The sequence below is a fragment of the Rousettus aegyptiacus genome, unplaced genomic scaffold, assembly GCF_014176215.1.
Source record: "Rousettus aegyptiacus isolate mRouAeg1 unplaced genomic scaffold, mRouAeg1.p scaffold_m13_p_10, whole genome shotgun sequence".
NCBI classification, from domain to species: Eukaryota; Metazoa; Chordata; class Mammalia; order Chiroptera; family Pteropodidae; genus Rousettus; species Rousettus aegyptiacus.
This window is the reverse complement of record NW_023416285.1, coordinates 47,595,744-47,619,879: the sequence shown is the minus strand read 5'-3', so window position 1 is coordinate 47,619,879 and position 24,136 is coordinate 47,595,744. Positions and strand designations below refer to the sequence as shown.

The following is a 24,136-nucleotide window of genomic DNA, read 5'->3' as shown; positions in this document are numbered from 1 at the left end:
CACCCCCAGTAAGGCCACCAAACTTTCACATTATTGTGTTTGCAGAGACTGGCCTGCTAGGTAGCCTTTGAGCTATTGCTAATCAGAAGGAAAGAAAATTTTTTAAAAGCTCATAACCAGGTGGCGTGTATTCTGGATCATAGATTTTTATTACTGCCAGCTTGTGTCAGGCAGGGGCCATTAATCCTCATATGGTGTTTAATAGTAAATCTGCAATACTGAGCCTCTACTACAGGTAGAATTTGGTCCATAAAACAGATTCCCCACTTGAGATGGGGCCAAAGTGATCAGCAGCCACTGCATTCATAGAAAACCCCTAAAAGAAATGACATATTTAACACAAAGTGTTGGCAGTGCCAACCTGCAATGTCTTAGGGAGGTCACCTAACAAGGAACTTTGTCCTCTTTTTGTTCTGTCCTTGGTGAAGGTGTGGATCATATATTTTTTAAAGTCGAAATCCTGTCCAATGAAGACCGGGAATGGCATGAATCTTTCTCCCTAGTCCTTGGCCCGGATGACCCAGTGGAAGCAGTTCTTGGCGACGTGACCACTGCCACAGTGACAATTCTAGACCAGGAGGCAGCAGGGAGTCTCATATTGCCAGCACCACCCATCGTGAGTTGCTTGACCCGAAGGATCACTGCTTTTGTGTCTCAGTGGCTAGTAGATGAGAACGTGAGAGAAGCAGGACTTTCGTGCTACACTTCATTCTTCTAATACTGTGGCTCTCAACTGGGAGCAATCTTATCCCTTCCCTTCTAACCCTCCTCCAGCTTCAGCCATTGTCTCCATGGGACATTTGGCAATCTCTAGTGACATTTTTGGCTGTTATGACTGCCATACTAGGTACTATTAGCATCTAATGGGTAGAAGCCAGGGAAGCTGCTAAACATCCTACGATGCACAGAATACCCTAATGACAAAGAACTATTTGGCACAATTGTCAATAGTGCCAAGGATGAGAAACCCTGTTCTGCCATAAGAGTAAGACCAAACTGTGTCTATACCTTAGCCTGATAAAGACAGAAAGTACAATACAATCGATGTTCTTAGTTTTTTGGTGGGACCTAGAAGAGTAAAACAAAGTAGAACTACCCATATATATCATTCTAGATACTGGTCACACACGTAGAATTAAGTATCTGTAGAAACGTAGCACCATAATTCCCAATTTGGGGATGTATAGAATGAATGCACTGACTTCATGATTAGGAGGAAAATGCCCAGAGGTTGCCAAGGGGATTTTAACCCACAATAATGAAGCAGTCGGCATTAGTCTTCTAACCTCCCCTGACTAGTCTCATGCAGTGGAAGGGTCGTTACAGAATGTGTCTCTTATTTGACAGTGGAAAAAATACACTATCTTTATTTCCTCTTATTTTGCCAATTGTACTACTATATACCATTAACAATTCCATGCAACTTTAAACTAGTAGCCACCATTCATGATACAGCTTTGATTACAGTGTTTAGGAAAATAAAAGTATAGAGCTCTGATTTGTAAGATGATAAAACTTTAGCTCAGGCAGCAGGAGGATCTTCTCCACTGCCAAAGGTCTGCAGTATCTTTTAGGGACTCCACTGTAACTTTTGTTGTATTTTCAAGACGCCTGGAAGTTAAGTGCTCTTTGGAACCCTAGTTCTCTGACCTTCCTGATAGCCAACCTCGTCTGAGGCTTTATTGCTCCTTTGTAGGTTGTCACACTTGCAGACTATGACCACGTGGAAGAGGTTACCAAGGAAGGAGTCAAGAAAGCCCCCTCCCCAGGCTACCCGCTGGTCTGCGTCACCCCCTGCGACTCTCATTTCCCCAAGTATGCCATCATGAAGGAGCGCTGCAGCGAGGCCGGCATCAACCAGACGTCTGTGCAGTTCAGCTGGGAAGTGGCCACCCCCACCGACGGCAACGGGGCCCGCTCTCCCTTTGAGACCATCACCGACAACACGCCATTCACCAGTGTCAACCACATGGTGGGTCTGGGCATCTGGGCCTAGTTGCGTAGGGGGAGAACTGGTACTTTTCTTTGTTTCTCCAACTTTATCAAATTCCTTGAGATCCATGTGTGGAATTTTGTGATAAAATAAACAAATGAGCAAGTACACACAGTACACACAGTCTTTTTATTCTTATTTATAACAAAGGTAATTTGGTGCAGTGGAAAGAGAACTAAGCTAGTACTCAGACAACCTGTTTAAAAATCTTGGTTCTGCCTGTTTTTAACTATGTGATTTTGAGCGGTTACTTAATCTCCTGAGTCTCAGTTTCTTGATCTACAGCATCATACCTCTTTTACATAGCCACTTGATAAGGTCACTGACAAATCAGATATAAAAGTGACCTATAAGTGGTAGAGCAAATCAAAGATTCCAGGTAAGTACAATTAATGATTACTGTTTGTTTCACATCTCTTCAATCATTCAGTAAGCAGTAGGATATAAGCCCCTTAAGGACATGAAGCAAGGGTGCTATCACGTTTTTATACCCTGAAGCGGCCAGCATATTGATTGCGCATAGTAGGGGCCTGATATTAAACAAAAGGGTGACATTCTTACTGAGTGACTGACATTTTACAAAGCCTTGTAGGAGGACATGAAAGGATGTTCACAATGCAGGTGCTATCCTCAAAGAGTAGAAGACCAACCCCTCTGCCACCACCAGGAGCAGTGGACTGTGATGGCTTTCCCAGCCTTAGGAAACTGCACCTGTTCATCACACCAGTGAAGTATGTGGAGAGTCAGGTTCAGCCCAGTATCTAGCCATAGTAAGAAGTCAGATTTATTTTTACTGAAATTAGTGCGCTTAATAATTTTGGAAATCAGAGATTTCTTGCAGACTGAATTTCTTTCAGTTTTTTCTATTCAACCCAGTTTGTTCTTACTTTAATAAGTACATCACTTAAATGGAATAATGGTGGAGAAAAGCTATTAGACAGAGATGAGAGGTTTTGGATAATGTGGGGTCACTCATTTCCATTGTCTTTGGCACATCTTATTCAGAAAGGCCAGATCAATCCTTTTGTAACATAATCTACCTCATTTAAATTATATACTATATTATTAAAAATGTAAATGGCAAGATTTAACAGCCTATTGTTTCATATCTAATTCTCTGTTCAACAAATCCATGGAGGGAATTTGGTCTGATTAGAGCCAAAAATATACATTTTAACCATGTACCAAGTTTATAATTTTGCTTTATATTTCAGTTTTCCTTTTTGCAGTGAATTGGTGACTGATAATTTTACCCCAGTTTCTTTCACTCTATCTTTATTTCTTCAATTTTTTATTTGATATCATTGTATTTTATGTCTTTTGTAAGATGCCTCAAATCCCTTCTGTACTAAGTCCATTATAAATAAATAAATAAATAAATAAATAAATAAATAAATAAAGCAAGCAAGCATTGGCAGCTAATTAAGATATTTTTCATGGAAAAATCTTCTTTAATTTTTAATGGACCTCAGTGAAAATTGTTTTCATGGGTAGAATTTATAAGCTTGTGTTTGCTTTTTGGGAGGTCTATGGGACATAGAACTACTAATTAATTATTCCTGTTGTGTATGTCCCTATGTGTACGCACACATGACCTAAAGATTTCTAGTGACCTATGTTGCCTCTACACAGGTTGAGTTAAGCACTCTTATGGCTTCTGTATGTCTGCGAGCATAAAAGAATCTGTAGAAAGACCGTTAAATGCCAGTAGGTGTAAGAAGCCAAGTTCTCAGCTTCAACCCTGTTATTATAACCCTTGCAATGTGTGTAGTCATTAGGTGCAGGGTTGGAGGAGGCAAAGCAGCAAGAAGGAAAGAAAAATAAATCCTGGGAAGGAAGCATCTCTCTCCTCTGTATCCTGACAACATGCCCTCAATAAAAGTGACTTGGAGGCCAGTGACTTGCTGTAAGGGCTGAAAACCAGTTGAGTGGTCCTTATGCTGAACCTAATATATAAAGAGTACGGGACTGTCACTGGTTACCAGTCATTTCTGGGCTCTTGCTCCACATCTGTCTACTTGCTCATTGTCTGACTTACTACTATAGGCTATAAGTACTCGCTGCTCTGTCCATAGTGATTGGCTTCTAATAGAAAGTCAATACTTATGTGGTAAATGGATGGATGGATGGATGGGTGGGTGGATGGACAATGGATGGTCTTCAAGATTACCTTGTACCAGGAACTGGTTGCGTCATATCACCCTGAAGATACAATGTAAAGAGCCATTTAAGTAGTACACCCATGTCTGAGGTGCTTTATTCTCTCTGGTAGGTACTGGATAGCATTTACTTCAGCCGGAGGTTCCATGTGCGTTGCGTGGCAAAGGCTGTGGACAAGGTGGGCCATGTGGGGACTCCCTTAAGGAGCAACATTGTTACCATCGGAACAGATAGTGCTATCTGCCACACCCCAGTGGTGGCTGGGACAGCGAGAGGCTTCCAGGCTCAATCCTTCATCGCGACCTTGAAATACTTGGACGTCAAACACAAGGAGCATCCAAACAGGTCAGGCAGGCTGTGCATTCCACAGTGAGAAAGCAAACCAAATCTCGGGCTATTCTTTGTGTGTTCTCTGATGGGATCAATAAGTGATACTTTGGCAAAACAATAATAGTGGTGGTGAATGCTTCAGAAAAAGTTTAACTTCTTCGAAGGCCCCCTAAGAACTGGGCCCTTGCCTATCCTAGCTCATTTCCCTCACCTCGTCATTTTCACCTGCCAGAGAATCACATGTAACTTTCCCAGAGCTTCAAATTCTTGGTTTGATGCTGACTCCAATTCTTCCCTGCTCCCTTCTACTCAAGTTAAATTTGGTTGTCCTATTATACCTAGCTCATGGCATCTCTTCTAGGAAATTTTCCATCATTTCTGTCAATTTAATTTGAAAACTCCTCCTTCTAGCTCTCCGGTACCTGTACGGCTCTTTCAGAATATTATCATCATTTGTTCTCTATCTCCACAGTAGATGGTGAGGGCAAGGACCATGATTATTTATTTTGCATTCCTTCTGCCCAGGACATTGCTTTGGCACTTGAGAGTAACTTGTTGAATATCTAGTGAACAAATGAGTAATAACACTGTGTAAACTGTAAGTCACTGGGCAGATGTACTTTCATTTATTTCTGTGCCACCATGATTTTGGTGGAAGATGGATACTTTCATTTTTGCATAGCATTAATAAATTTCATATATGTTATACATATTCATTAAACCTCATAGTATTTATGTTTTTGCCTTTATGAGCAACTGAGTTCAGGGAAAGGGGTTCATCTGCATGGGGTTGGGGAGGACAGATTTGAATATGGAGCCAAGAATATGCAAATCCTTCTTTTGTTTTAACAGAATAAAATCGATCTTTGTTAAAAAGCAATAACAGAAGTGCCCAGGGCACTACAGATCCCTTCCTAGCAAAAAAAGCCACCCTGTTCATATTCCAAAATTCTAATTCCTCTTGCAAATGTGAGTCTTTGCTCTGTGAGATAAGCTGTGAAAACTCAAAACTCAATAAACATTCTGAGAAATTTAACTTGTACAATAAAAAAAGATGCAGCATATAATTACAGTTTTGCTGTGGTGCAGTCTTAACCAGTATTTATTAAACCTATATTTTATTTAGAATTGTATATTTCATGCTCTAGAGAAACAGAAGTGAAGGAAATGGTCCTTGTCCTTGGAGTGGGGAGGCAAGATAAACAGTCTGAAAATGTACAAGAAGTAGCAGCCAATGTAAATAAGTTACAAATTTCTTGGTGCAAATGCACGTAAATGCTGAGGAATGTAGATCAAGGGAGAGAGGATTGCAGATCAAGACCAAGCCAGTACTTACATGGCATGGCTGAAACTTGAAGGGAGGGAGGAGAGAGAAGACTCCACTGAGAAGGGACATTATGTGTAGCGGGGTATTACTGTTTCTAAGATATTTTCCTGAGTAGGAATATTGGCCTTAGAATTTAAAAACTCAATGTCTTTTTGGCACAAATACTTTAAAAAAAAATGAGTGTCAACCCTACCCAACCTCCACAGACACTCACTGTGACATAGAAGGGGAGCGGTACCTATATCAGTAACTCAGCTTTAGTTCATGAAGAAACAAAGCTTTCATTTAAATCAAAACAGAGCAGTAATTTGTGGTTGTGATGTTATCTTTCCTTGTACAGAAAAAAAATTATGATTCTTGATTCTTATGTTTAGAGAGAAATCTTACACAGAAAGCTTTAGAGGGGGAAATTGGTAAATTCACTGGTGAAGACAAATTGGGTTTTGAGAAAGAAATGCACCGTATTAACTATTTATAGCATACAACTAAACACTTATTTCTGCCCTTTTTTCCATTAGAATCCACATTTCAGTGCAGATCCCACACCAGGATGGAATGCTGCCCCTTATCTCCACCATGCCCTTGCACAACTTGCATTTTCTATTATCCGAGTCCATTTACAGACACCAGCATGTCTGCTCCAATCTCGTCACCACCCGCGATCTGAGAGGCATCTCAGGTAAGGGATGCGTCCCGTGCTGGCTTTTGCATTCCAGCCCAGCAGAGTGGCCTTTATGGATATGGTTAAGTGAACTCTGCTTTATGTTTTCCAATCCTCAAAATCTGCATGATTAGTGGATTTCCTTCTGAGAAGGCAACCAAACCTAGGCAGCTTAGACAATGATGTGAATAGGAAAAAACAAGGACCTTGGAATCAAACTAACTTAGATTCATATCCTTGATCTACTAGCTATACAGCTGAACATAAATAGCTGGACTTCTCTAAGCCACTCTTCTCTTATCTATAATATGAAGAAACACTGATACCAATGAAGGTGAGGATTAAATTTGCTGACATTTTTAAATGCCAGTAATGGTAAATTTTAGTTCTTTTCCTCCCATCTAATGAGCATGTTTAGATCTGTGCCTTAAAAGCCCATTATCGCAGCATCTTTAGAAAGCTAAAGTGCAGATGTTACATGTTATGAAATGGGTTCTCCAGAAATGGGAGCAGAGGGGGAGTTGGGGGCACGAGATGTTTACTAGGGATCGACATCTGTGAAAGGAAGGAGAGGAGCAGAACTGGGCAGAGGGAGAAGTCAAATTTCAATGCAGCCTGACAAAGCCACAACCAACCCTTCAGGGAGCTCTGCAGAGAGCCCACTGGTCAGACTCGTCCTACTTCCAGTCCCAGCTGAGACAGACTCATCTCATTCAGCCTCTGATGGCAGCTGCCAGAGCAAGGCTGTGACCTCAGGCTGAGCCACTCCTCAGCTGATGCACAGCTGAAGGAACCGATACCACTTCTCTCTGTTCATCACAGCAGACATTTTACTTTACAAAGAATGCTGTCTGTTTCCATTTACCTTAGCAAGTGCACATTAAATGCGCACTTCCTTTACAACCAATGAATCATTTAACAGTGTTTTTGAAGATAGAAAAGCATTCATATGCTCTTTCATATTCATTAAACATCACTTTGGGTAGTGATGGTCTTTATATAGCAGAAATCAGTTGCGTGTAAATTATTCCTAAATCACTGAGCTACACATGAGTGTTTAATTGGTCCACATATACATCTAATGAAAGAAACAAACTATGTTCATAGGCTGAAAGTCTGTAACTCTTCCTTTTGAAACACAAATTCAACATATGCTAATTGAGATCCTATTTCTTGTGGGGCAGAAGGTTGGGTGCTACTGTCAAACATTCTAAGAAATACATCAGCTCTTTCAAAATAGTATAGTTGCTTATAGTACTATAAAGTCTTAATCTTAATAGTCTAAAATTGTGTCCATATTCAGCTCTCTGCAACATAAAGTTCTTTTTAAATTTAAAACAGTTCAGTTGCTTGGCAGCATTTGATCCAATAATTTTTGCTTATATCAGGGAGGGTTTAGTCAAACATCATTAGTGAGCTATTTACTCATTAAAACCGAATTAAGACTTTTTTCCCCAAGAGTTCAGAAATTTAGGAGGGGGGCATAGTTAGATGTTTGTTTGACGGCTTTCCATAAAAGCTATTTTTTAAAAATAGATCTTAAACATAGTAACTCATCAACAAATTTCCATATAGTATATCCATTTCTTCAAGGACTGATTGCAGAACATAGAACCAATCTTGCCAGGTGTGACAGTCAAATCTTCAGTGTGTTTTCTTTTTCGAGCTATGCAGGGCCAAACAAGCTTTAACTTCATTTATGGTATCATTTGTTCAACTTTTTTTCTAGATTCCTGAAGCCCCTTAGAGGAGTCTGTGAGCCCGTTCACTAATACAGGGTAACAGGCAGTTAACGGGAGAAGCTCCCTTCTCCCAGTGCATGTGTTAGGAGCCCTGGCTTGCTCTATTAATAGTCTTAGATGGTTGGGAAGCTCTCTCCATATCAAAAAGATATGTCCCTTTTCCTCACCCAGCTTCTGGGCAGCCAGCAAGGGGCAGACTGAATTACTATCCCTTGTCCTCCCTCTCCCTCAGAGGCAGGGTTCCTGGATGACTCAGTCTATGCCAGCACAGCCCTGGGGCCTGGCTATGACCGCCCCTTCCAGTTTGACCCCAGCGTGCGGGAGCCCAAGACCATCCAGCTCTACAAACACCTGAACCTGAAGAGCTGCGTCTGGACCTTTGATGCCTATTACGACATGACTGAGTTAATTGATGTCTGTGGGGGGTCAGTCACTGCAGACTTTCAGGTGGGTACTGCAGGGGCTTGTCTGAGGGCTGCATGCACCTGGGTGCCATGTTGTTCCTGAAGCACTCTGGTTAGCGTTTGCATCCAGTGGCCTACAGAATCGGGCCAACTAAGAGAGTCTTCTTTATAAGTCCCTCAAGTGAGATCTTAGCAACATCATGGCTAGAGAACGCTTCAAAAAGTCCTCTAAATCAATTAATTGAAAAAGTAATGTGGAAAATGTTCAAATTAATATGGAAAAATATGTCTGGCACAATCATTTATATAAAAATCTGATATTTACTTCTCTTGGTATATATGGTTTTTTTTTTTCCTCTGGGTACATTTTGGAAAGCCAAAAAGATTTACTTTTAATGGCAGAGTTGTTTCTAAGTACATGTGTCCTCTTCTGCACACAGTGAAATGAATCAAAAGAACAGGTGATACACCCTGTCTCTCAGATGACAGGTCGAGCACTTTCATCCTAAGCATTATGGAGAAAGAACAAAACACGTTGATTTCCTATCTGTTCCAAACCTATTCCAAACTGACAACTCTTGTAAAAATTGACACTTTTAAAACAGTCATTAAACATTAGTGACAGAAGAAACCATAGTCATAGGAGGGACGTTTTATCAAAGGGACTAGGCTAATGTGTCCTCATAGAAAAAGTAATTCTAAAGCAGGTTCTACCCAACTATGAGCAGTTATCTCAATGAAAAAATTAAATGTTTGGTCTTTATTTCAGATCAGTTTCAACCATACTAAACGAGGGAACTTGTAGAGAGACTTAAAGTAATCATTTTGGGAAAGTGATTACAATTTGTTTTGGTTCTTTGTGATGCCTCTGTTTGGTTAACTCTCATTTGGCATACACTACTGCCCTCTACTGAATAGATTTTTAAGGCATTCTCAGGTTTTCTTTCAGTCTCTGCAGTTTTGTATACTTCTGAAAATGTAAAACTAACTGATTGGTTCCTCTCCTGCCTCCTCAAAATTTAATATAACTCTGTTTTCCATGATTTTACTTCAATTAGATTTTGAATATTTTTATTCAGAGTATGCTTAAAAATATTAAAGACAAAGATCTTTTAAACCAACACATAAAGAATATATACACAGAAATACTTCACCATTTCCTGTTTCTTTAAAATTAGTTAAAAACAGCTGGTATATGGTAGAAAGAATATAGAACTTAGGACTGAGCTCTGCCACATCTTTCTATCGAATGTGAGTAGACTTAGACGAGACATAACGTCTCTGAACCTCATCTGAAATTATCACTAATAATCTCAATACAGAAAGGCATCTAGGACAGTGTCTTGCACAAAATAGGTATATAGTAAATATGTGTCAGGTCTGTGATTCTTTTTTTAAGGATTAGTAAGTAACATGAAGGTTAAAGGAAAATAAACAGAAACAGAAGAGGGAAATTCATTTTGCTAATCAGTTAGTGAAGTATTAGAGGTACTAATATCAACAATTGTGAGATTAGAACAAAGATTTTAGCAAAACCTATATATTAAGGGGACAGAACATGGTGTGATACCTAGATAAAAATCTGAAAATATTTCTAAAAAAAAAGAATAAGGCATTTCAAGAGATTTTAAAATGAATACGATATTAGTAGTCTTTTGAAAAACTTGGAATCAAGTTTTATATACCTAACAACATTGAATATCAAAAAATACTTTAAGAATAATATTTTAATGTCTTAAATATTGATAAAGCATTTGGCTCTTTCCACCAGTTGCCATGGAAAAACCTTACGGTGTATTCTCAAACAAGAGAAAAACATAAATTCTATAGTGTATTGTGGTATTTGGCCAATGAAAAAAATAAAATTGTTTAAAACTAAGCTTTTTGTTATAAAATATATATTTATGAAGGAAAATATAAAACACATTTAAAAATGAATAAAACAACTCCCTATTTCATACACACATATACACAGTTAGCTTCCCTATGAGAGCTTCTGCTCATATTTTAACTTTCCATCCAGTTACTGTTCATTGCATAGGAAAATAAAAATTACTGAGATAAATTAATAACACTAACAAGAATCTCCTTAGAAGTGTTTTTTTGGAAGTGTGATGTTCTGACTTTTCAAAATAATTTCAACATGGCATTGTGTGAGATGAAAAATTAGCCAAGCATATACAGCTCTGAGCTGTCTGTTGGTAAGTTTCCTGGAAAAGAAATCCAAACTTCACAACCTGGTTCCTGGAGCAGGAGTTGTGAGTACTCCTTGAAATGTCCAAGACAGCCACACATTCATCCTAAGGATCCAGACTTGGACATCATCCCAACTAGGGTTGATTCAGGCTCTCATACTGAAAAGTACCATCAGCAAGGGACTGTACACTGGAGATCCCAGGTCTGTCAGGTCAGTCCGTCAGGAATAACTATGAAATCTCAGCCAAGGCCTCCAGCAACTAAACAGTGGAGACAAAGCTCCTTCTCACTCTTCAAAAGTGACACTTTTGTTCAAGTGTCACCTCCTCAGAAAAGCCTTCCCAGATCGCCCTACCTAAGAAGCATCCTGGCCACTTCTCATCCTTCTATTTACTTTGTTTTTTAAATTTGTTTATCTTCCTGTTGGTTCCATAGAGACAATGATTTTGGCTTTTTCCACTGCTGGGGACCCAGCTCCTAGCCTAGTGCCTAGTGCAATCATGGGTGCTTGGTTAATAATTGTTAATGAGTGAGCGACTGAATGCGTGAGTGGAGATAGAATTGAATGAAATGTAATGACGTATGCCTTTTCATCATAGGAGAGAAATAACCCTCACTATGCGTACACCATTTGCTTGACAGGTGAGAGACTCCGCTCAGTCGTTCCTGACAGTGCATGTGCCTCTCCACGTGTCCTACATCTATGTGACAGCCCCCAGGGGCTGGGCCTCCTTGGAGCACCACACTGAGATGGAGTTTTCCTTCTTCTATGACACTGTTCTCTGGAGGACAGGTATGCCCACTGACATTATAAACTATTCCTACCTTATGCTTCAGCAAGGTTAAAAGAAAAAAAATAATAAGTAGTGACTTTTAATAGCTGCATTCCTCATCCTGTCATCCTGTCATCTAATGGATCTGAGTTGCTTTTTTGCATACAAAGGAGGGTTGCCTGAAGTCTGGAAAGTGTGTGAATCTCCGGCTCATGAATAAGAATGAAGTCCATATATGTCGATGCTGGAAGACCTCTAGGGTTTGAGGAATTCAACCCACATAGCTAGAATAGAGAATGGCAAATGACGGGGGTTCTACACTGCCCATTCGGAGTTCAGGGGAGTATGTATTGTTTTGGAGCATAATCATGTTCATGTGCTATTAGCTAAAAATGGCATAATTCATGTTGCTTAAGGAGTAAAAAGGGTCTTCAAATCAGATGCATGGAAATAGAAAAATATATCAAGAGCCACTTGTTTCACTTTATTTGTTTGGCTTAGAGTTTGCTCTTTTGTTACATTCTTAAAAGTATAGGGACTTTCACCCTACTATTACTTCACCCTACTATTACTTCAAGGATTTCAATGCTTGAAGTAATGACCTTTTTTAAATGACCTTCATCCCAGGTTAGATTGGTGACGGCCCCTCAGCTGAGAGCTCACACCTCACTCACATCTCCCTCCGCCACCTTCTCTCACTGCTGCCACATGAACGTCCCTTAAAACTCTGTGATTCTCTCCTCCATTCACTCTAATGGATCTGAGTTGCTTTTTTGCTTCTTTCCCATTTGCAGTGTTCTGTACTTCAAAAATTACCCCAAACTCATTTTCCTTACTTCTGCTTTCTCTTTCTCCTTCTCTTTCTCCCAAAAGGTCATTTACTTGATCCAAGGCAGAGATACTAAAAGGCTACAGGAGTCTTCTTTAGATGGGGCCTCATATCTACTCATGGAAGATACAATCCTTTCTTCTGTTAAATGATTTAAACTCAAATCATTTATTTGCTTTATATTTCTTATAGGAAAATAACTTCGGGAAGCTTTCATACTTTGGGTCAGATAATTTCTTGAGCTTTGGTTCAGTTTGGCTTGATTTTCTAACACCCTCTCCCCTTTGGTTGCCCTTTAATTTTTGGCTATACTAACCTCATTGGGTATCACATTTGTGAGTGACCTTACTAAGGCTACAGATTACTCATATCCTTCCATTATGGCTGGCCTTCTAAGCTAACCTTTAATTCTTCACTGGTTTAAATACTAAATGTAATCACCAGAACTTTGTTTATGGTTCTGTTAAATCTTAAAAGGTGTCTTGGTAAAGAAAAGAAAAGAAACTATAAAGTGGATGTGCTGTAACTACATCCTGCTGTAAAGTTGATAGTAAGAAGTTTTAAGAACCAATTTTTTCCCCATCTTTCGGCTGGGGCCCTTCATCTGGGCAAGTGACACAAGTATAAAGAGACTCTGTCAGAGAGAATGGAACTATAAAAAAAATTAAAAATGAAAGAAAGTAGAATGAACTGTTCTACAACTGTAATTGGCAAATATCTTTAAATAGACTGTGTTCACATGAATATGTAATTTTTTTTTTAAGTTACATTCAAATAAATGTTTATCTCTATGTAGAACTGTCTCTAAGATAACTTACATGTAGATTTCCATCTGGGAGGTCTTCTCCATGCTCTAACTTGAATGTTTTGTGTATGGTTGCCTGCCCAGGAATCCAGACAGACAGTGTGCTCTCTGCCAGGCTTCAGATATTAAGAATCTATATTAGAGAAGACGGCCGTCTCGTCATTGAATTTAAGACCCATGCCAAATTCAGAGGTAATACCAGTGCTGGTTTTTTCCCCTCATTTTTTTTATTAAGAAACATTTCAAACACAGAGAAAATTTAAAAGATAGGACAATCAGAAATAAAATCAACGGTTGTTAACATTCTGCTATATGTGTATAAATATAGACACATGCTTACCCATTTTTTTTTGTCATGCAATTTGTAAACAAGTTGCAGGCTTCCTGTCAAGTTACCCTGAGTAATTTGGTAGCCATCTCCTGAGAACAAGGACATTCTCTTACACATCATAACAGCAGCACCACATCCAAGATATTTGACATGATCCAATAATATCAAGTCCCTATTCATATTTCCTTCATTGTCCTCCAAATGTCATCTACTTATTTTATATTAGTTTATATTTACTTTATATCTGTTTATATAAAAGGAGGAATACAATCAAGATTCCTGTGTTGCATTTTGGTTGTTATATCTCTTTAGTCTCTTTTAATCTAGAATGGTCTTCTTGCTTTTATTTATTTAAGACATCGCATGACTGAAGTTTTAAAGAATAGAGGTGTCTTGCCGAGTAACCTTCACCTTTTTAGTCATGTTTACAATTGTCTCTTTCCACCAAGGAGGTGCTAAATGAATTTTTTTAATCCAAACTTAGTATTTCTATTTGTAAACTACTGATACCTTTCTACAGCTAAGAAACATGTTGGGTGGAATTCAAAGCTTTATGTATTCAATGTTAATTGTCACATAAGGATTCCTATTATTATAGATATGTTCATTAGCACCATTTCCACAAGGCACATGCATATTGTGTATAAATCTCCAATCTGATGGTCATAATGACCATCAGGAGTAGGATGGCCAGCTGAGATGCTATGCTGTCCCAAGCAGTGTGAGATATATTCTAAGGACAAGAAGATATGTATAACCTTAGTCATTTGATCAAAGAATATTAATTCAATTCCAAGACTTGTAGGGCATCACCACAAGTGCAATAAAATTCACAAATAAGTGTGCATATTTTCCTTTGAAATAGGACAGTTCGTGATGGAGCACCATACCCTCCCTGATGTGAAGTCTTTCATATTGACTCCAGACCACTTGGGAGGAATTGAATTTGGCCTGCAGCTGCTATGGAGCGCTCAGACCTTTGATTCTCCATATCAGCTCTGGAGAGCCACAAGCTCTTATAACAGGTAAATACAGGGGGAAGGCATTCAGGGGTAGGTCTGAAATGTTTGCAGTTTCTTTCAGAAGCTTGGGTAATTGGGCTTTTCTTCAAAGGCTGGATTTCTGTTTTAAAAGGAGGAGAGAGAGAAACAACACTCTGGCAAATGGAGAAAAAAAAACAAAACAAAACAAAAAAAACAAATGTAGTTCACGTCAGCCCCTGATGGATAAACCAGGAACCTAATTCCAAGAATCGGACCAGGAAGGGCACAAATCACTTCTGCTCACATGCCGTTGGCTAGAACTTAATCATATGGCACGTCTACCTACAAGGGAAGCTGGGAAATGTGTCCAACTGAAGCTCGAGTATGAAAGAAATTTTATTCCAATTACCACAACCATGGCAAAATCTCAGCTCTCTGGTTATTAGATTCAGATGTCACTCCTTGTGGCCTAATGTCCTGGAAAAATAAGTAACAGTTAATATAGAGATAGAATAGGAATTGAATACATAGAGTAAAATGTCCCACTATAAAATGGAAGTCTAGGAAAAACAAAATTAAAACTATTACCAAGAGTCTGTAATAAATATTATCATCCCTCTGTTGTAGGTAATGAAATTAATAACTATATTTAGCATGAACATCTAACCCTAGTTTTATAGTTAAGAAGTGACAGATTGTCTTAAGAATCATTTCAAAAAGATTTCTTTTATTATAAATTTTTGGTCTTAGATACTTTCTAGAAGTTCATAAGATTATGTATCTACTTTGTCCCAATTTATAGGCAGAAAAACAGTCCTCTTTAAATCCTCTGCTGACTCCCCATCACCTACTATATGAAGTCCAACTCTTTATATAAAGCTCATCCCCTCCCCTCTAGCCTCATCTGAAACCAGCCTTCTGACCACATTAAATATCTCCTCAAGGCCTGAACCCACCAGTTCATCATACTTCTGTGCCTTTGCAATTCCCTCTGCCCTTCCCACTTCTTTCCTATTGCAAAACTCAAACTCCTCTGAGTTGCAGCTCAAATACTGACCTTCAGTGACACCTTCCCTGACCCCTATTCAGTGCTAAAAGCTCCTCCTCCTTGCTCCCATTTTGTCCCAGCTTCTTCTATAACACAGCTCATCATGTTATTATGCTCTAAATACAGCCCCATTTTCCACTAGATCATGAGCTTCCCAAGGGTAAGAGGCATGCCTGATTTCTATTGAATCTCCAGAGAACTGCAAGTTTTAGCATATGATAGGTCCTGAATAAGCATCCTTTAGGAGCTTACATTTGAGGTAAGGAGGTCAATACATAGACAAGTGGCAAAGTGAAGAACAACACCACAAGTTTTGTCCTATGTGTGCTGTGAGAGGTTCCCAACACCAAGACCACAGCTGTTCCGGGGTGAGAGAGTCTCGCATAGGCTGGGAAGTTGTGCAAGGCTTCCTGTGGGAGGTGGAGCAACATATGGAACCCATCTAGTTTTTAGAAAGGAGGGAGAACTACCTGTATCTAGGACTGTGTCTAGCATATTTGCAGGGATAGTGAGGAAATCGACCTAAATTGTATTTAGGGGTAGGGGAAAATAGAACTGTAAGCTTGGGACGCCATGCAATTTGTCCTGTATTCATTTGTTCAGTAAATATTCACTGAGCATTTGCTGTGTGTCAGGGAAAGCTCTGAGCACACAGAACACAGCAGGGAAGAAAATAAAGATCCTTGCCTATAGCACTTAGAATAAGGAGGCACAGGTAGACATAATAAATAAGTATGGTATAACATGTTAAAAGGTGATGAGTGATATGAAAAAATAAACAAGATAGAGCAGGGTAAGGGGAATCAGAAGAGGGGAGACATTGTCATTTAATTGAAATGTTCAGAGTAGGCTTCATCAAGAAGCTACCTTTGACCGAAGACTTGAAGGAGATGAGGGAGCTTGTTAAGCAGATCATCTGGGGAATAAGTTCCTGGCAAAGTTCCTGAGGTGGTGGCTTTTCCAGCATGCTCAGGGGAATAGCAAGGAGGCTGGAGCGGCTAGAGTGGAGTGAGCAAGAAAGAGGGTCACATGCAATAAGGTCAAGGAAGTAAGAAGGTGGGGTAGGGCCACCATGCGGGCCTTGAAGGCCAGCATGTGAATTTTAGCTTTTACTCTGCAGTGGGAGCCACTACAGGGTTTGAGCAGAGGAGTGACATAATCTGGTCTGACTTGTGGAAAGCAAAGGACAGGCATGGACATTTCTGCCTAATTATGTGTTTTTATTAACTAAGCATTATTATTCACATTATACTTGTCAATGTTCATGTAATTCAAATATGACATACAAAGTTTCATTTTCTTCTGGTCCATGCTTTGCAGAAAGATGGAAAAACTACAGACATACAGATGTACAGATTTTGAGGGCCAAATGGGGTTTAGAAACTTAAGCCCTGAAAGTTGCATGGTTTGTCTAAAATCATACAGCCGTGGTAAGAGGCAGAGCCAAGCCAGGGCTAGACTGCCTCCAAGTTTCTGTCCTGCACCATTCCACTAAACCAACCATGGGATGTGCCATGAAAGTTTTATTTATTTTTTTTAACCAAATTTTTGCCATCATTTAGTAATATGTAGATATAAATAATATGAAATAAATGGGATTCTTTCAGAGATTGCTCACAACAAGTTATAATTAAGCCCAGTGCTTTTCATTCAATGGATGGCAGCCTCCCAAGGCTCTTGGAGAATCTTCCTGAAACTTCTGGATGTCTGGCTGCCTTCCAGGCTCCCTGCCAGGGCTGGGCTGTTACTCAATGACAAGTGAGGGAAATAAAATAGGTGAGGGTACAAAGGCTCCCTACCCTCTGCATCATGACGGACAGAGTCCTGTGCCCCACCATAAACAGGGACGTTCCCAGAGAGCAGTCTCCTAGGAGATGTGAGATTGTTCTTCAACTTTGTAAAGGAACAGGGCTCTAATGTTTGAGAGAGGAGCCCCCAAACCCGAATGCTAATAAAATTGAGGTGTAGGCTTTCTCTGGAAAAATGTCTTTTAACCCTGGGGCACTTGCTACCTCTCCTAAGAGCAACAGCTGATTTGGTCGCATGTTAATAAATAAAAGTTCTTGCAGTTGAGAATGCCAGTCAATAAGAAACAGTAAACAGAAATTGCCAAATAGGCTTCATGGAAATCTATAGGAAGTGGCTCGTTCTGGTTTGTCTTCACCAGAGCCTTTTAGATTTTTATAAACAGTGTGCCTTTCTCAGCTTTCCTCATGAAAAGGACTTGAATAAATAAAGGTAGCTCCATTTAACATTTCTGGATAACACTGTGACAGAATAATCAGTGTTAAATTCCTGAAAACTGTGCTTGCAGAATAATAAAGTTCTTAGATATGGGGCACAAATACCATCTGAAAACTGTTTAAGGAAGTTGCTGTGTTTCTGGGTAAGTGGACAATCTGTAAGCTGTTCCCTGTAACCACAGCCTGCTCTGCATACCCCCAGGAAGGACTACTCAGGGGAGTACACCATCTACCTGATCCCTTGCACCGTGCAGCCCACACAGCCGTGGGTTGACCCAGGAGAGAAGCCTTTGGCCTGTACTGCTCATGCCCCGGAAAGGTAGGCAAATACACTCTATCCTTATTACTTATGAATTTGCCTACTTGCTAACATTTGTTTATAATCCCAAAATCAGTTTTTGTGGTGCTTTCACAGTCATTCACAAACATGCAAAGTGGCAAAGCATTGAATCACCTGACACACACATTTCCAGCTCAGTTTGAGCAAGGCAGTGCTCTGCCATCTTGTTTCAACTTTCATACTGTAAACAAGTGTCCTTTTCACGGTCTACTTAGTGCCATGTTTGTTCATTTTTTTAATTTTTGTTCTTTTGTTGGTGATTTCCCTGTTTAAAATGGTGCCCAAGTATAGTCTGACACGCCATCTAGTGTTCTTAAGTACAAGAAGGGTGTGAGATATGGAGTGGAATTTATGGAGTGTTAGATAAGAGTCATTCAGGCATGACTTTTAGTGCTGTTGCTATGAGTTCTCTATTAATGTATCAGCAACATATGTTAAATAAGGTGTTTTTAAGCAGAAACAAGCATAAAACAAGGTTATATATTGATCCGCTGATGAAAATCGTGACTAGTGGCTACAAGAACTGTATCCCATATTTCCACTAGAAGCAGTGAATAGTTCAGTATTTACTAATGCAGTGTTCATTGCAACTTTATAGAACATAACTATTCCGAGTAATGAGAATCAGCTATACTCATCTATGAGTATAGCCCATACTCAGCTCAGACCTGAGAGTTGTGCCAAGTGTTCATTCATTCAACCAGTATGTAGTCAGCTCTTGTTTGTTATGTGCTTTGCTCTGGCCTAGGCGTGCAGGTTAAGAGACTGAACTGGCTATTGGATTTGGTGACACAGAAGTTGTTCATGAACTGGACAAAGGGCAAGTTCAATGGACTCGGGGATAAACCTGATTGGAGTGGGTTCAAGAGAGCCGAGAAAATGGAGATAACAAGGGAAAATGATGCTTGACAAAACAAGGAGCTTTATGCTAAAGGAAGCCAGAGGAAAGGGGTCGGAGCTGGAAACAGATGAACAGTCAGAGAAAGTTTTACTTGTTTGTTTTTTAGGGTAAAAAAAAAAACATTTCAGGATGTTTGTATGCTGGTGGGAGTAACCCTATTGGTTTATGAGGGGAAATTTGAGGACACAGAGAGAGGGGAGATCTGCAGAGCCAAGCCCTTGAATAAGCAGAGGATCGATCCAGGACAAGGTTGGCCTTAGCTAGAGTCAGAGAGAGTTTGTCCACTGAAAGAGGAAGGCGGGCAGAAGCTGTGGATAAGGGCAAAGGGAGAATTAGTAGATTGGGAAGGAAAGGATGACAAATAGACATTTAATCAAATCTATTTTTTCCGTGAAATGAGAAGCCAAGCATTAGCTGGAACTGAGGAACATAGAGGTTTGAGAAGAGAGAGGAAAGTGATATATTCACCTCAGACAGTGGGAAAATAAATATACTAGGATTAGATAGCAGCCGATCAGACAGTGCTGGGGCCCAAATGAATTGTTTTTAAATTACCATATTATTGATAAAAGATAAACTGTGCGCATATTTAAAATATATACAATTTGATAAATTTTGACATATATAGTTGACCCTTGAACAACATAGGCTTGAACTTCAAAGGTGCACTTATACACAATTTTTTTCCAATAAATACTGTAAAAGTATTTTCCCTATGATTTTCTTAATAACATTTTCTTTCTCTAGCTTACTTTAAGAATACAGTACATAATACATAAAACATACAAAATATATGTTGATTGACTGTTTATGTTATTGGTAAGGTTTCCAATCAACAGTTAGCAAGTTTTGGGGGAGTCAAAAGTTATAGGTGCGTATGCAACTGCACAGAGTGGATCAGCATTTCTAACCTTGCATTGCCCAAGGATCAACGGTGCATACACTTACGAAATATCTACACAGCTGTTAGTGAATGTATTCATTTCCTCCAAAAGCTTTCTGATGCCCCTTGACAGTCCCTCCATTCCATCCAACCCTACCCACCCTTTTCCCCAGGAATACAACAATCTGCTTTCTGTCCCTACAGATTAGTTTGCATTTTCTAGAAGTTATATAAATGACATCATATAGTATCCATTCTTTTTCTCTGGCTTCTTTCACTCAGCATGGTTATTTTGATTCATTCAAGTTGTTGTGTATCTGCAGTTTGTTCCTGTTAGTGCTGAGTTGTATTTGATAGTATGGATATGCTATAATGTGTTGATTTATGAGTTGATGGATATTTGGGTTGTTTCCAGTTTATGGCTATGATAAATAAAGCTGCTATAAACATATATATGCAAGTCTTTATGTGGACATACGCTTTCTATTTTCTTGTATAAATATCCAGGAATAGAATGGCTGGATTATATGATAGATGTATGTTTAACTTTTTAAGATACTGCCAAATTGTTTTCTGAAGTGTTTGTAAATATGTAACAATGTGTATACATTCCCATTATGGGTGTGTCATTGTTCCAGTTCCTCTGCATCCTGGTAAAAGTGGTGAGGGAGGTCATGGTATGGCTGGAGAATTAATGAGAGAGAGTTAAAGAAGAGGAGAGCTGGAAAGGTAGGAGGTGGTAGTTTGAGAAGTGATGAATTTGAAAATGAGAATTTTGGAGGTGGTGCATGATAGGACAGTGAAACAAAGGTGGCTCCAAAGAACAAGCTCTTTGGAGGTGAGGACATCAGGAAACTGGGAGGCTAGGGTATGATATGGTTTATCCATGTAATGCCCAAATCACCAAGATTGATGGCAAGAGCATTGCTAGAGAGCGCCATAGTCAGCCCAGTGCGGGAGGGAATGTGACCAGAAGAATAATAGCTGTCTGCAGTAATGAAGAACAGAGGGCATCTAATCTGAAGAGATATGCTGGGAAATTTTTATTCACATACTAAATTGTTTAATTAGGAAATATTTAGACATTCAGAAGACTGTGCAGCGGTCTCCAACCTTTTTGACACTGGAACTGGTTTCATGGAAGATAGTTTTTCCACGGACTGGGGCAGGGGATGGTTTTCAGGGCAATTCAAGCACATTATATTTGTTGTGCACTTTATTTCTATTATTATTACATTGTAACATATAATGAGATAATTATACAACTCAAGGTAGTACAGAATCAGATGCCATCAGATACAGTTGTATGATTGAAGTACATCAACTTACTGCCACTGTAAAGCCTGCCCCCAGATGTAGCTTGATTGTCTTTTGCCACTCATGGATAGGGTTTTGATATAAGTCTGCAAGTGATTGATTTATTATGGTTTCTGTGCAGTCAAACCTCTCTGCTAATGTTAATCTGTATTTGCAGCTGTTCTTCAGTGCTAGCATCACCACCTCAGCTCCACCTCAGATCATCAGGCATCAGATTCTCATAAAGAGAGGGCAATCTAGATTCCTCACATGTGCAGTTCACAGTAGGGTTCACGCTTCTATGATAATCTGCCATGGAGCTGAGGCAGTGACGCTAGCACTCCAAATACAGATGAAGCTTTACTGGACCACCACTCACTTCCTACTATGCGACCCAGTTCCTAACAGGCCACGGACAGTTAATGGGTTGGGGACTGCTGATATATAGTACATACATAAATAACCAAGAAATAGAACATTACCTAATATGAATTGCAACTGTAATGAACTGAGTATCCCTTGGGCTGTGATACTGATGATAAAATGAATGATAATAACTACCAGTGATATTAATGACCACATATAGAGTGCAAACTATGTGGTAAGCTCATACGAAGGTCTTAACATTGAATTCTCACTACAATGATCCCTCACAAGATTGCAGTGTTATTTCCATTTTGTAACAAAAAAGCTGGGAATCAATGGAAGAAATGGAACACTGCTAATACCTTGTAAACCTCAGTGCCCCTTCCAATTGCACTCCCTTTTGCCCGCCTCTTCATTAAGGTAACTGCTAGCACAATATGTATATTTATGGTTCACCTCATATTTACTTCTATATGGTGTTACATGTTTTTGAAGTCTATATAAAAATTTCAGACTACATAAGTTCTCTGCAGCGTTTTTTTCATCTGTTTGTTTGTTTTCGCTCAGTGAATGACTCATAAGTGAATCAACATTTGTGCTGATTCATGTAACTGTAGTTCATTTTTCACTGCATCAAAGTATTCACTGTAGGAATATTTGGCAATTTATTTGACCATGCTATTTGACTAATAATTCCAGATTCTCTCTGCTGCAAAGAAAACTTACGTGTCTTTTAGTGTATATGTGAAAAAGAGTTTCTCCAGAGTAGGTGCTGGATTTTTTTTTTAAGACAAGACGGGAACAATGGTTTGAAAATGGCAAAAAGGAGCAAAGAAGACACCAACCTGTATCCAGGCTCAGTGCTTTGTGGGTGAGGGAAGCTACAGTGGAAAGAGTATTATTGAGGCTTCAGAAATGAAAATATTTCCCCACTATTCCCAGGGTGACTTTCTCCCCGGACCTAACCTTGCTTTTGATCATCTATTTGGCTATATATGGATGCAATAGAACTGCAGCACAAAAAAACACAAACAAACAAACAACAACAAAAATAACAATCAAGACTGACTCAGAGAATTCAGACTTAATTCAATAGAATTGTGTTTCATATTATGCCTGTTTTTGTATGGTCTGTCATTTGTTCTAACCTTGTACATCATAGTCATCTCAAGTCCCATTATTCATTCTATTTAATCAGTAAATATTTATTGAGTGTCTTATGTGCCAGGCACTCGTGGATTCAGGTAATACCGATATCAACAAGAAAAACCTGTTTTCTTGAGTCAACTAACTGAGCTCTTGGTGAAACTAGTGGTTATGTCATTATAAAGCTATTGAAGCAGAGTCAGCCTTGGCTTATGTTAGTTTCTCCTACACTCCAAGTTCCTTTCCCAGCCTTCTTGAATCTACCCACTGGAGCATCTTCAATAAAAGTAAGGAACGGTCAAATGGACTCTACTGGGAGAATAAAACATTGAAATTATCACTCATGCATTATTCTTTAGCAAATATATCTGTCTGGAATTTGGCAAAAAATGAAACAAATAATTATGGGACCATATGGCCGCAAAGTCCAAAATATTTACTATTTGGCCATTTACAGAAGAACTTTGCCAACCCATGTTCTAGATGTTTACACCCAAATTCTTTAAAACATCCTTGACCCCTCTCTTACTCTGGGATGCTTATGTCCCACATCTAATGTGTCAGCCAGACTTATGAGTATCTGCTCTAAAATATATGAATCCAACCATTCCCATGGCCATTTGGCAACTGCCCCGGTCAGAACCACTGCCATCACTTACCTGGAATACAGCAGTAGCCTCCCAATGGGTCACTCTGCTTCCACTCTCCAGTCCATTCTAAACAAAGCAGACCCCACTCGTTTTCTCAAAACTCCCCAACAATCTGAGTAAACCCCAAAGTCCTTACCATACGGGGTAAGGCCAACATGGCCTCCAGTTACCTCTCTGATCTCATTGCCCTTACTTGGCTTATTTCAGTCATTCTAGCCGATTGGCTATTCCTCTAATGTATTGGGCACACTTGTTACCCCAAACCTTTGCTCTTGCTGTTTCCACTGCCTGGGAAGTTGTCTCCACCAGATAGCCACATGACTCCCTTGCTTCCTTCAAGCATTGGCATAAATGTTTTCCTCTTGCTGAGGCCTTCCATGACCACCGTAACTAAAATGTCCAACTGAACCTCTTTCTAGCATTTCCTTTTTGTGCCTCATTTTTCTCCTAGTTATCTCTTACCTTACTATATTATTTTTGAACTTATTTTGTTTATTAATTATCTCCCTATTAGTGTGTAACCTTCCTGAGGATTTTGTTCATAGAATTGTTCAAATTCCCCCTATGAGAACAGTGTCTATCACATAACAAAATCTCAGTGAATAGTTGTTGATTAATGAGTCCCAGGGCAGTAGAGAATACAGAATAGAGGGCTAGTCAAGAGACCTAAAAAAGGCCAGTCTGCCTGGAGGAGCCCTTACCTGCTAGAGGCAAAGAAGAAAGAAGTAG

At 39.4% G+C, this 24,136-nt stretch overlaps 1 protein-coding gene across 4 annotated transcripts in view; it reads left to right on the top strand.

Annotated features, from left to right (window-relative positions):
* Positions 1 to 24,136, top strand: part of FRAS1 (Fraser extracellular matrix complex subunit 1) — a 404,163-nt gene that overhangs the window by 370,581 nt on the left and 9,446 nt on the right. For all 4 annotated transcript variants that reach the window (XM_016154420.2, XM_016154419.2, XM_036227812.1 and 1 more), the window contains 9 exons: positions 429 to 616; positions 1,697 to 1,972; positions 4,266 to 4,498; positions 6,329 to 6,489; positions 8,446 to 8,660; positions 11,456 to 11,606; positions 13,305 to 13,412; positions 14,417 to 14,576; positions 18,028 to 18,144. In XM_016154420.2, coding sequence (XP_016009906.2) covers positions 429 to 616; positions 1,697 to 1,972; positions 4,266 to 4,498; positions 6,329 to 6,489; positions 8,446 to 8,660; positions 11,456 to 11,606; positions 13,305 to 13,412; positions 14,417 to 14,576; positions 18,028 to 18,144 — 1,609 coding nt within the window. The remainder of the gene's footprint in view (positions 1 to 428; positions 617 to 1,696; positions 1,973 to 4,265; positions 4,499 to 6,328; positions 6,490 to 8,445; positions 8,661 to 11,455; positions 11,607 to 13,304; positions 13,413 to 14,416; positions 14,577 to 18,027; positions 18,145 to 24,136) is intronic.